The sequence below is a fragment of the Temnothorax curvispinosus genome, unplaced genomic scaffold, assembly GCF_003070985.1.
Source record: "Temnothorax curvispinosus isolate PA1 unplaced genomic scaffold, ASM307098v1 QBEX01007562.1, whole genome shotgun sequence".
Taxonomy (NCBI): Eukaryota; Metazoa; Arthropoda; class Insecta; order Hymenoptera; family Formicidae; genus Temnothorax; species Temnothorax curvispinosus.
In genome coordinates this window covers 1-13317 of record NW_020217342.1, presented here as the reverse complement: position 1 = coordinate 13317, position 13317 = coordinate 1, and the positions used below count along the sequence as shown (strand labels likewise).

General features: G+C 44.3%; 2 protein-coding genes across 3 annotated transcripts; one reads left to right on the top strand and one right to left on the bottom strand.

Annotated features, from left to right (window-relative positions):
• Positions 1–260: 260 nt before the first annotated feature.
• Positions 261–9149, bottom strand: LOC112457166 (paired amphipathic helix protein Sin3b). Of its 2 annotated transcripts, none has more exons than XM_025020072.1 (15): positions 8623–9149; positions 6928–7211; positions 6663–6842; positions 6416–6568; positions 5776–6107; positions 5443–5677; positions 5066–5317; positions 4180–4587; positions 3613–4064; positions 3027–3501; positions 2655–2901; positions 2146–2511; positions 1854–2023; positions 1570–1764; positions 261–1022 (listed from the first exon to the last, which is right to left on the bottom strand). In XM_025020072.1, exons 2-15 carry the CDS (start codon positions 7189–7191, stop codon positions 738–740), a joined length of 4014 nt encoding a protein of 1337 aa, XP_024875840.1. In that variant the 5' UTR covers positions 7192–7211; positions 8623–9149; the 3' UTR covers positions 261–737. The 2 variants fall into 2 exon arrangements, with proteins under 2 accessions (XP_024875840.1, XP_024875841.1); XM_025020073.1 differs by having other exon boundaries at positions 4180–4572.
• Positions 9150–10278: 1129 nt separating this feature from the next.
• LOC112457169 (mitochondrial tRNA-specific 2-thiouridylase 1) lies at positions 10279–13305 on the top strand. Its single transcript, XM_025020078.1, has 6 exons — positions 10279–11849; positions 11966–12131; positions 12217–12401; positions 12485–12711; positions 12810–12977; positions 13066–13305. The coding sequence occupies exons 1-6, from the start codon at positions 11768–11770 to the stop codon at positions 13303–13305; spliced, it is 1068 nt and encodes a 355-aa protein (XP_024875846.1). The 5' UTR covers positions 10279–11767.
• Positions 13306–13317: the final 12 nt, after the last annotated feature.

Genomic DNA, 13317 nt, shown 5'->3' with positions numbered 1-13317 from the left:
TACTTATATATATAAGCATCTCATTTAATTAAATTTAAATAATTTAATTTTATGCCTCGGTGGTCGAATTGGTATGACGCCCTACACGGAATGAGAGAGGTTCCAGGTTCGAACCCTGGCTGAGGTAATATTTTTCGCAATAAATTAAATTATTTAAATTTAATGAAATGAGATGCTTATATATATAAGTATCAAAGATTATTTCAATTTAAAAAGACCAAAACCCATGGTCGAAAAAGTCTTGACGATTAATCTGACCAAAACCAATGGTCGAATTGTCACGACATTAGCCAAACGTTGTCGAAAATAAAAATAATCTTTCTCGTTTATTAATTATTGGCGAAACAAATACATATGATTTTCTGTTAATAAAAACGATTTCATAGAAACTGGTATGTATTTTGTGCGTACACGATGCGTGCGTGCACGTGCGTGCGTGCGTGCGTGTGTGTACCGTGTATGTATTTATGCGCGCACGGACGTGTTTCTACTTTAACGAAATTTTTCACGAAGATATCTCACTCCCTTCCCACAAAAGCGTCTAATTTATTTTAGTTGTTCACAAGTAAACTCTACTTTTGGTAGAGGAAAGTTCCATTAAACCTTTGCTCTTTGGGGCACTCATTGTTGTACGCCAAATAAAAACGACGAGGTACAACGTTTTAATCACAGATGTCATTTATGCGAATGAACGTTAAGTTGAATGTTGGCAATGATTATGAAAAGGTATTTGGATCCTATACCTTCTTGCTAATGTCAGTGTTCTTGCGTTTTCTGCCCCTTCCCCCCCTTGCTGCCTGGTCGCTACTCACAGGATGATTGGTCGTCTGCTCATTCTCTGTTAAGGCAGGAGTATCTTTGGGGCTAGTCTGACCAGCTGGTGCAGAAAAACTATCAATGTACGCCGACCATTTTTCAGAGACTGTAACGCCTTCCCTTTCTCTCTCTCTACAGCCGTTATCCACCGGTTCGTCGCCCTCTGTATCTAACAACTCCATTGTCATTTTACAGTCCTTTTTATACTGAAATAAAAAATAAAGCTTCAGAGTTTGCGACTAGAATCTAATCATATACAAGCAAATTCAGTGAAGCACGTTATTATTGACAATTCTAACGAATCATACTCTGTCCAACGAGAGATCATGGTTGATTCTGCGCATAGGCGAACAAACTGAGGGTAAAGTTCCTAGAGCGTAGCGTACCGTATACGTAAATAGATGTTCTGTGAGCGGAGATCTGCGCGAAACGGACGAGTTTTCGTCCGATCCAACCGTGATCTCTCGTTGGACGGAGTATAGTTTTATTTACAACGTATAATAGTGCACTGCGTTATATAGTCATAATAAACATGGTGCTCTTTAAATGTTTGTCGAACTTTAACGTCTTCACATCTTCTATTTATCTAGTTCGAGTTTTCTCAAGAAGAAAATTCGTAAAGTCTAGGCAAATATTTTTGAAATACCCCGTATAGAAGAAGATAAAAGTATGCGTCATGTAATTTGTCAATGTCAACAATAATTGCTATTACGGCAATAACTGATAAATCAAATATTTCAAAAAGTTACTCACTATATATATCTTGAAACAGTTTTCATCTGCCATTGCTTTCTCCGCCTTGCGTTGATACGACAGTTCAGCGCTTAATCTCACGTAGGCCGTGGCGCATAACCCACCGGCTCCATTATTTTCTTTAGGCTGACGTTGCTCTCTTTGGAATAAATCCATGCATTGTTGACAAACGTTATCTGAGACTAGGTGCTGCAACTGCCAGAAATATACACATGTAATTTCGCGTGTCCGTTCTTTTTCCTGTGATATCATTCAAAAGGAAATAGAAAGAAACATTTACTCACTTGCCTAACAGCATAATTAACGACCTTATCGAGAGTAAAGGCAATATAGGCATGTATACCGAACATTTCTCGTAATGTGTCTTCGTATGCTGTGCTTTCCATATTTCCGTCGAGGACATTTTTAACCATATCCAGAAAGGCAGGGTAATAATCTTCAATTTCAATTTCACCTATACCCAAATATTACCGACAATGAGTGTGATTTAATACATGACGCGATGCGCGACAGCCAATTGCCTGAATTGCCAAGGCTGTCGCGCTTAGTTTTACAATTGGCAAATATATTACTTACTTTTTGGTTTTAATCTCAAAGCAACCGCTGTACTTTCTTTGCGCTGCTGCTTATACTTGGATTCCTCTTCGGCGAGAGCGACCGCTCTGTCGTACATTTTCGTTAATCTCTCACAAAGTATATGATGTAACCTCAGGAAGAGGTACCAATTGTTACTACCCATGAAAAGTGTGTACGCTTCTTCGGGATCGCTCGAGAGAGCGTGCATGGGTACTTTGACGTCGGGTTCACTTTTGCTGGTAGCGGAAGATGTGTTTGGCGACGTAGGGGCCTTACTCCTATTAGCTTGCAAACCACTTAACGATGAAGTAGTCGTCGCGGATTGAGAATTATTACACGTTGCCACATTTACATCTTCCTTCTCATCTGTAGCGGAACAAGAACAGAGCAAGATATATATATATGTATATATGTATCACAAGTTATATTTGACTTTATGATAATAGATAATTAATTTATTATTAAAAAAAAAAAGAAAGAAAAAAAAAGAGAGAAAAAGAAAAATTTACCATCTTCGTCCCTTTCGTCATCGCTGAGTTCTTGACGGGGATGGAAAAAAAGATCAGGTATAAAATGTTTCAATAACAGTTTTATCCGTTGTTTGTCTTCTTTATGAACAGCGGTTTGTCGTTTGACGTGATGGATCAAGAGGTTAGCAGCATCGTCTAATACGGACTTGTCTTTGTACGGTAGAACGAGATGTGGACCGCTGGTTCCCTGACCATCGCCATTACCATCGTCACCCTGTTCGTGCCTCTGTATATATAATGCATCGGCATGTAATGCGTGAAATGATTGCGAAACAGGAGGAGGGAAAGGAGAAGAAGGAACGTGCGCGAGACGAGAAGTATGAATAAAATTAAAATAGTATATATACCAACCTCGTCGTACAATGTTTCAATTTCATTAAACAGACTCTTCGATCTCAACGCTTTTACATCATTCTGTTTAAAATTAATTCCCTGATGATCCAACGATTTTAAGTAGTACTTTTCGTTTTGCTCCCTCCAGATTTTATTAAATCCCTTTTGCGCTTCCCGCCATTCTTCCTCCTTGGCCTTTAAACGGCGGAGCACAACGGGCACGGCTACCGCGGGATTTCTTTTGAGACCCTCTATGATATCGGGAGCTTTATCGCCATATATCCTTCTTATCGCTCGTTGATGAATCGTAGGGGAACAACCACCCATACACTCGTCGAGCTTGTATTTCTGTATCTCCTCCTGAGTCATTCTGTTCATTTTCTTATGAACACCCTCGAGCACTCTGATCGTCGACGCATTAGTTTCTATAACGACGTCCAATTCAAAACGTTCATCCTCGCACCGATATATAGATTCTTCATATTGTGTTTTCCTAGGCAAACCAATATACACGTATCTCGTAATTGGCAATGTCGATTATTTGTTGAATGAGCATTCCAGGATGTTTCAGGGTTCAAAGAGTAAAATAAATATGATTAATTACCTTGACGTTACAAATGTGCTGTCTTCTGACCAAGTTGGAAATGACACCCAAGTATCATTAAGGACCTCCTTACACAATTGCGTTCTGCCACTGCATTTTGGTTGAATGTACGATTTTGGCAATGCGCAATACGACGCCCCCAGCCGCTTGCATGCTGTATAATCAATTTCTATCGCCAAGTCACCTTGCGGCCGTTCCTGGTGGCTGCGCACAATGCTGTTTGGGAAAGTCTCTACGCCTACGGCGTTTCCTGCGTTCGTCACCGTCGTGCTGGATGAATCGGATAAGTAACCGAGAAAATCTTTGAACCAATGTAGTAACTCGGGAAAACGGCCGAGAAACGGTGTCACCAGCTGAATGAGCTCCGACTTGGATACTATTTCTTGATTGAAAAGTACAAGGCATCGAAGAAAGTTTTCGTAAACCTCTTGTGATCTGAGTGCCTTTCGAACCTAAGGGATCAAACATCGCTCACATTTATTTGAGGAAACTTGCTTGAGGAAAAGCAGCTCAACGCTTAACGGCTAAAATGCAGAAATTACAACCAAAGTGATACCTGATGCTCACCTTATCAAAGAAAGCATAGTCGTTCAGGGTACCGTATTTGCCGGCTTCCGCAATAGTAATATCGCGCATCGAAGCCACTTTGTGCTTTTTCGTAGGTGGCCCATGTTGTATATGAGAATTTCCCGCTGTTGCCGAAGTCGAGAATGACGGGCTCCTCTTCAGTTGTCCAGGATTGTGTCCGGATTTCTGGCCGCTAACAATATCTCTTACGTTCGATCTATCTCGCTCCCGTTCTCGTTCTCTATGATCTCGATTGTCGCGTTCCAGTCCAGCCGTACTACTAGCTTCTCGAAGATCTCTCGATATGGTACCAGAATTGTTGTAGGGTGTTTTAGGTCCAATTGGTTTCTTGACAATCGCCGCGTGATCGTTAACCGATGCCGTCTTATTAGTCTGAAACATGGCAGACTAATAGGAATCAAAACTGACTACTTCACCCAATTAGGAGACAGCTTTCTCAGCGACAGAAAAGTGTTATCGGAAATAAAAAGGAAAGTTGTGGCAATATTCTCTTCTTTTGTCTTGTGTATTACTACGGATCAAGAGAACAACCTGGCATATGAAATCACGGATGTGAGTTTAAAACGATAAGCCATATTACAACAGCTTACAATCTATAAAAGGACGCATTTTATAAACATTGTCTTCCCATTTGCGCTCCTTGCACATGTATACGTGGTCCTTATTACCAAAATTTTAGAAAAACAAGAAACAATAACCACAAACTATATGTTCTTATGCACATCTGTTAACATATTCGTTCAAAATCAGTACACAAGGCCAGTATTATTTTGGGACAATTTCTTACATTGCAATTCTTCATCTGAAATTCTATTTTGTCAAAACCGTCGTTGTTTCGTTCTGCTGTAAATAAACACCGACTCACCAACGAACTTTGCTGATTAGTGGCATCCGGCAAAAATTGTCCAAACTCAGCAAGTAAATCCTCTTGATTTTCGAACAATTTAGCAACTTGGCTATAAACTTCCGCTTCTGTCAAGTGTTTTGTACCACCTGTCGCACCGGAACTTGTACCTCCCATATGGCCAGATTCCTTTAAATTTCGCTGTTCTTTCTGATACGTATGTAATATTTCCAGAAAACGTTTGTATTTGTCTGGCTGACCTTGGAACCGATTCTGAAAATAAACGAATTTTATGCCTTTTATACACGCTTTTCATCGTCATTGTTTCCCATTGTTCCGAGACGCGCGCGCGCGTATATTTTTTTTCGAGAATTTTTTCTTCTTGCTAGTAATCCTACCTTAATTTTATTAACATAGTTTATCGCATGGTTAAATTCAACCGGTTGGCTTTGCTGCGTCTGCCCACCAGTCGACACACCATCCGCTTGACTTAAAGCTTGACTGACAGCTTGCGCCTGTGCAGTGCTCACATGTGAATTATTATACACTGATACTGGCGGCGGTGATGGCGCGTGAACAGTTAAGCTGTTGGTTGTAATACTGTTTGCCAAAGTATGGTGTATATTACCTGACCTAAGAACAAACGAATATGGCTACAGGTATCGCATCTGTTTCTCATAACAATTTGTAGTGATATATAGATATTATGTAGATTTGAGCGAAATGCTTACCCTTGCATTATTTGTAAAACGGGAGGTGCCTTTGCAGGCTGCGTGGGCGGACTAGCTACAGGAGGTGAACCAACGTTCACCGTACAATGATGCTGCGATAACGTGGCGGTATGCGTTGCCGTTGGGCTAGGCATACTGACTGATACTTGGAAAGCATATCCTTGTTCGTTTGCTTGTACCTCTATCTTGTAGCCTGGTGGGAGAAATGTATTGAAACCAACGATGAGTTCGGGATGTCCTTTGAAGAGATGACTCACTCGAGTTATAACGCCTGGAGTATCTATACTTTGAGATTTGAACTCTTTCATAATGTCTAAGAAGTCATTGTACACCTAAAAAAAAGAACATAAAAAGGTTTGTTAACACAATATGAAAAATACTGAGCGTTTCTTTTTTACTTATATACCGATGTTTCAACATAATTAGCTGTGTATGGAGGCACTACCTTCTTAAGAAAAACAATAGTGATGCCAATAAAATTCTTTAAATAAGATTTTTCTTTGGAAAATTATTAAAAACAAATAATGTGTTCAACAGTTAAAACATACAGTACGGTTTTTCATGTGACGTTTTTCTTTAGAAGTATCGGCAGGAGAATGGAAATAATCTTAAACTTGTTATTTAATTCTTTGTTGCTCACCTGTGGTTGATCGCTAAATTTATATTTTACTTGATCCAGATAAGATAATGCATCCTCCACTTTTAATCTCTGAAACTGTTGAGATCCACTTCCTCCTCCTAGATTAGAGCCGGGTGGAGTGGAAGCTAGCGGTGTTACACTGCTAGAATGTACCTATAGCGACAAATATGCATGTTTAGTTTGTACTTTTGCGCGGCGCGCCCGCGCGTATGTAACGAAAAGGGAAGAAAAAGTAGTTGGCGCAAACCTTATGCCTTATTGTCGCGTGCTGCTGCGTATGGACTTGATTTTGCGAACCTGATGTAGGTTGTTGAGAAGCCATTGTATGACTATTGCCACCACCTATCCCACTATGCAAATTACCGCCAGTGCTTATGCTGCTACTGCTACACGTGGAACCGAGTCCTCCCGCAGAGCTACTCGCCTGCTGCATATACGACATTTATAACGTATTATGATATATCTAAATTACGATATTATTATCATCATCATCATCATGCTTTGCAATTTACCTTGATGGGAGATGGCGTTGCGGTTGGCACAACAATCGCTCCGGTATATTGTTGTTGAGCTTGGGCAGTACCAAACTGTATACTCGCTGGCATTTCTTTTGAAGTAACAGACCGAACTGCTTGACCAGGTACAACAACCCCTATTCCACTGCTGGCGTGGTAATCTAAACTACCTCCTCCACCACCTAAGCCACTTCCCGCGCTCACCGACGAGTGCTTTGCAGGTGGTGATGTTACGTCGTCCAGTCCACGAACACGTTTCATTGCAAATTACATTGGAGGTGCTGAAATAAAAGTACGTCCAGAAGAGATTTAGTCACTCTCCGTTTTGTTATTTAATTTACAAATCACTATCGAAAGCATTATATTTTCAAGAAAACGTTAGCTACGTACTTATTCGTAACAAGAATTTGACTAACACGGATAAAGCAATTTTTCCATCTTGTAAACGTACATAATTTAAGTACAAATATAAAAATGGCAAGCTATAAACTAACGTGTAAATTGACAGACATTATAGTAATATTAAAAAGTAATACCAAAAATATAAGTATATTGTTTAAAAACAGATCCAAACTGACTTGTCAATTTTACTAGGATTTCGGAACGTTAAAAGCTGATAATTATTTTTAGAGAAGGTTAGTTTAGATTCACATTTGGCAAATCACCCTTATTTTTGAATTACAAGTGAATCTCAGAGACACAAAAGAGATATTTCTGAGCTGCTCGGATATTCGAACGTCGATAGCACATTATCTTAATATCTTAAGTACATTTATATTCATATGAACGTAAGATATAATAGATATAGGTTAGTACATTACATGTTGGAAATTTTTCTAACATTCTACATTCTAAGTACGAGTATATACTTGAAATATACATACATAAATACGTGTACATACGTCTCGTGATTAACGTTTAATCATTTTATTGGAGATTATCGAAAAAAAAGATTAAATTATACGTGAAAGCCTATTCAAATTTCTTTGGTAGCTTATACATTTCCAAGCGATTAAATCCTATACGCGATTAAAAGACGATATACTGTTGTGCATACATACATACATACATGACGTTCGAAAGATATAGAAAAATGCAACGTGTGAAAAGTGCATCAAGTCAGGTTAGACGTCTCTAGGACCGAAAGAAACTCTACTCCTCGATTTCGTCGGACAATTTCATAATCGCTTGGAGCTAATCGGGCGAACACGCGTAAAAGTCCATTTCTATCGTGGCGGTGGGGAGATTCGGCGAGACGTAAACGGCAATAATTTTGCGATGAAACAGGGGAGCAAGTTTTATCATCGCGTTTCCAACGCGCGAGCCTCGAGACACAGGCGCGTTACAAAAATAAATTGTAAACTCGTACTATAGCTACGAGAGAGAGAGAGAGAGGGGGGGGGGAGGGAGAGGCCAGATCGAGCTCCGTTGCGGAGTTCTCGACGCGGTGCCGCGCGTACGCGGCGTATGTGAAAAAAATCGCATCGGACACGCGACGAAGATGAGGAACACGCAGATAAATGTCCCGGACGTTGCGGTCGTAAGCGGACGGACGGACAGACTGGCGTCTTTCGTCTCTCTCCCTCTCTCTCTCTCTCTCTTACACAGACACACACACACACACACACACACATTGCACACACTTTCTCTCTCTCTCTCTCACTCTCCCCCTCACATTCTCTTTCTCCATACCAATTTCCATCTGAGAAAACACGTTTCGCGTCCCTATCTCCCACGTAGGTTTCGTCGTCGTAGAAGCACGACGAGGGACACGAGCGGGGACACACGGTGACGTCGCGGTCGAGATATGTCCCTTGGTCGTCGCCGTGAGTCCGTACACTGGCGTCGCCGACTCTCCTCCGGCCTCCGGCTCCCCCGAAACTTTCGATCGCGCCGATGGCCGGGTTGGATTCCTGCTGCGTATGCACGCGCGAAAAACTTGCGCCGGCACAGTCAACACTCTCGGCCACCCTATACACTCTCCCAGGCTGCGTTCAGCGTTGGCCTATGCCGCGACGTTCCCCGTAAACGCCGCACGTTTTCAAACACTCTAGCCGGCCCGTGCTGCGTTACGCAATATTCTACGTAAATACATAACGCATTCCCGGAGCAAACTCGGCGAACTCGAGTTGGTAGGTAGGCAGGAGCGTACGTCCGCGCCGCGTGCAGTCACTTCCTCCGCGAAGCGCCACCGACGCCACCGCCACCGCCGCCGCCACCGCCGCCGCCGCCGTCGCCGTGTCGCCGTGCCACCGTCGCCGCCGAAGGAGGCACCTTTGCCTCGTATCACCAGCTTCTTCCCTCGCGGTCGTGCCTCTCAACGCGTATAATCGACCCCTTACTTACACTTACGTTAGAGTTCTTTTCTCTCTCTCTCTCTCTCTCCACCTCTCTCTCTTTTATCGTCTCCGCCTCTCTCTGTTCCTCTTCCGTTCGCGTTCGCGCGCCCGCTCCGTTCACGCACACACACACGTACGCATCCGCGCGCACACACGGCACGGTGCGCGCGCGCGCGCGCGAGCGTTTTCTCTCTCTCTCCTTCTTCCCGCTCTCTTTCTTACTTTCTCACTCTATTTCTCCTCATATACTTGGATCCTGTCCCCTCTCTCGCACGTTCTGTACGTTCCACACCTTCCTCTTCCTCTCTTTCTTCCTTGGTTCGCCGTTTTTTCCACGACCAAAAAATCGACAAAGCCTTAAGGGGCCGGTCGGTCCGGTTGCCCCGTAGGAATTCACTATGTTCCTCGCTCTTCCACGAATACTCGCGCGCGCGCGCGCGCGAGAGAGCCAGCGAGCGAGCGAGCGAACGAGAGAGATTATTTCTCAGCGACGGCGAAATCTCGTAGTGTGGGTAAACAAACGCGGAATAATGTACATCTTTCGCGTAAACGAGAGGCGCGCGTTACACCGGAGGACTCGTCAGATTCTTCACCGCACTTTTCCATAAGACGCGTACGTGAAACCGCGCCGAACCGCGCGCACCCTCGCTCCTTCGATGGTACAAGGCAAACTATTGGATTTTGTGATGGCAAACAAGGAACCGACTGGTCGCGTTGCGGGAGGCGGGGACGACAGGACGGCGGGAGTAGCGAGACGGGAGATGAGAGTGGGGGAACTGTACTGCGCACTGCGCAGGAGCGTATTGGCGCGACCAGCGGCGGCGTCTCTTCTGTTACCAACCACTCGGGTTCGGGTGCATCGGGTGCCGCTGCTGCTGCTGCTACCGGCTAGCGCCTCGCCGCCTCCCACGACTCGCGACTCGCGACGCCGCGCCATCGGCCATCCGCAATCCGCAGGCCGCAGCCATCCGCGACTACCGCGACCGCCGCGACTGCCGTGGCGCGACGAGCGACGCCCGTTCACCCTTGTCCACGCCATGCTCGTCCTCGTCCAGGATAGAGGGTCACGGAGGGTCTCGTGTCTCGTCGGCGTCGCCAGAAACGTTGAGAGACGGACCGATCCACCGTCGATCGGAGCCAACGATGTCCGACGATGCGCGAGCGGATTGGAATTGATGAAAATTGAAATTGAAACGCGCGTGCTATTCCGAGTAATTCCGAGTTGCGAGTATCGAGCTCGTGATCGCGGCGTTGCGAATGTGCGTGCGCGTACGAGCGTTTGTCATCGCCGAACTCGATAGAAGCAATCCCAATAGAAGGTCGAGCGAAGCAATAAAAACAAGAGACTCGAGTCAACGGAGTCGGGCCGGTCTTTCTCTTTTTTTTTTTTTTGTCTCTCGTCTTCCCTTTTGGTCTCGCGAAGTTTCGCGTTGAAAACGGAGGAATTGATCGGAGAGCAGTTGGGGGAAAATAACGATCTCGCAAATTCAGTTACGGTTATCGTTTTTTTACATATACGCATGAAAATTACAAACGTACGGGAACTTGGCCCGTGCACGCGTGTTCTCGATATATTCACATTTAAATTTTAAATTTCGATCACATCTCGCATCGCTCCTCGGCCTCGCGCGAGTCAAGGGGGCGCCAAGAGGACCATCGAAAAGACCTAAGCAACACGCGCCCGCGGCCCGGCCCTGAGTCGCCGTCGTTGCTCCGAATTGCGCCGAGTGGCGCAGGGCGCGCAGAAAGAGGCGTGCGCGATACCAGCGGCACGCGGCGAGTAGCTTCCCTGCCCGCGACCCGCGACCGCACGTGAGCCATTGAGCCAACGGCTCACCCAGCTGTTCCAAGAGACGAGCAAACCCCCCATTGTAATCTGGGTCATGGCAACTGCGCAAAATGTGGCAAAATGGCCCGCTGCCGCGACGGAGACAGAATCGCGCGATTCGCGCGGCGTCGTTCCTCGCGAGAGCGTCGGTGACATTGCAATTTTCGATACATGGCACACGAGGCCTCCTGATGGCACTCGTGGCACTTCTCCTCAGGTTTCGCACTTTCGTCGCGTCGCCGCGTCGTCCACGTCCACGTTCGCAGTCGCAGTTGCTAACGCTGCGACGCGACACACGGACACAGACACCCGACCCGAGATGCACCGCACCGCGCGTCGTAATTGCTGGACGTTTATCTGTCAATGAGCTTGACTGGTCGCCGACCTGAGAGAGCCACGCGTGGATTGGCCGACGGACTTTGCTCGGCGACTCATCGCGACCAATGACGACTCAGGCGCGAGACTTCGAATCACTCGTCAAGTCGTCTCACAATCAGAACAGTCTCAGAACTCTCGCGAGTCCTAACCTAAGTGGCCCTGAGCGCTCTTGATCTTGAGAAGCGACCGAGATCATTGTTCGACGTGACTAATTTCTTTAAAGAGTAGCGTGTCGTCCTGAAAAGAAACAACCTATTTGATATACTCGATGAATTGAATTGTTCCACGGACTATGGAGACGATCAGAAATGTTGTTGTGGGAGTGTCTGGCGGTGTCGACAGTGCCGTGGCGGCTCTTCTACTTAAAAACAAAGGTAAGAATGAAGAATAAGCTTAATAATGTAGCTTTACCTCTTTCATCAATATATTGTAGATTAATATAATTCCAGAATAGACCTTGAAATAGATATGTCTTTTTTTTTTTTTTAAGGATTCAACGTCACTGGAGTATTTATGAAAAACTGGGACATTAGAGATGAAACGGGAAGGTGCGCGGTCGAGAGAGATTACGACGATGCTCGATGGATCTGCGACAAATTAAAAATCCCTTTGATACAGGTCGACTTTGTCAAAGAATATTGGAACGAGGTCTTTAGGTACATTTTAGACATTTTGGTATTTTCACGCCCGAACGAGGATAGCCTCATTTTTACTCATCTCTAATTTTCTTTTTTTTTCCAGTGATCTGGTGGAAAAGTATCAGAATGGTTATACTCCAAATCCAGATATTTTGTGCAACAAGAACATCAAGTTTGACAAATTTTTCCATCTCGCGCGTAACAGATTTCAAGCGGATGCAATTGCAACGGGTCATTACGCTAAAACGAGCTTTGGACCTTATCTAGAGAATTATGAAGCGAACACCAGTAAGTATCCTATGTCAAGTGAAATTAATTCAATATTCGTTAATGCAACTTAACGATAGCGTGCGACTATTATAATTCTGTAGACGTGTGCTTGTTACAGGCACAAGATAGCAATAAGGATCAAACTTTCTTCTTGAGCCAAGTGCCGCAACAAACTTTGAGACGTTGCATGTTTCCTCTTGGAAATTACTTGAAGAGTCACGTAAAGATGATGGCCGTACAAATAGGATTGCGCCAGATAGCACGAAAGAAGGAAAGCATGGGTATTTGTTTCGTGGGAAAACGTGAGTTTCAGGATTTTATTTCAGAGGTAAAAGAGATACGTTTCTCCCCACTTAACGCCGCGTGCTTCCGACAAGATTAAAACAAGATGATGACGATGACAATTATTTTATAACACTGTTGCAGTATATAAAAGATAAACCTGGTGATTATATAGATTTGGATAGTGGACTGCCGATAGGTAGACACGATGGCATTCACAAACGGACGATAGGGCAAGGATGTAAAATTTCCGGCTGTCTCAAGCCCTATTACGTGTTTAGCAAGGATCAGGAGTCTAATACCATTATGGTGGTATGTGACAGAAAATCGGAATTGTAACATTTTATTGAAAATAAATTAAAACTTGCTAATAGTATTCTGTATTCTTCTTGCGACGTAGGTAGGTGGCACAACTCACCCAGCGTTATACACCGACTTTCTGATAACACGGGAGATTCATTGGATCAACGAGGAGCCGCGCGAACTCAACAATGGCGTGTTGACGTGTAACTTCCGCTTTCAACATAGAAATCCGTTGATCGGATGCAGAGTGTACAAGATGTCCAACGGTCGCTTATTTATTCGTCTTGACGCACCTTTACGAGCGATTACAAAGGGGCAGGTAATTTATAGCGAATAATGAAACGGTGCT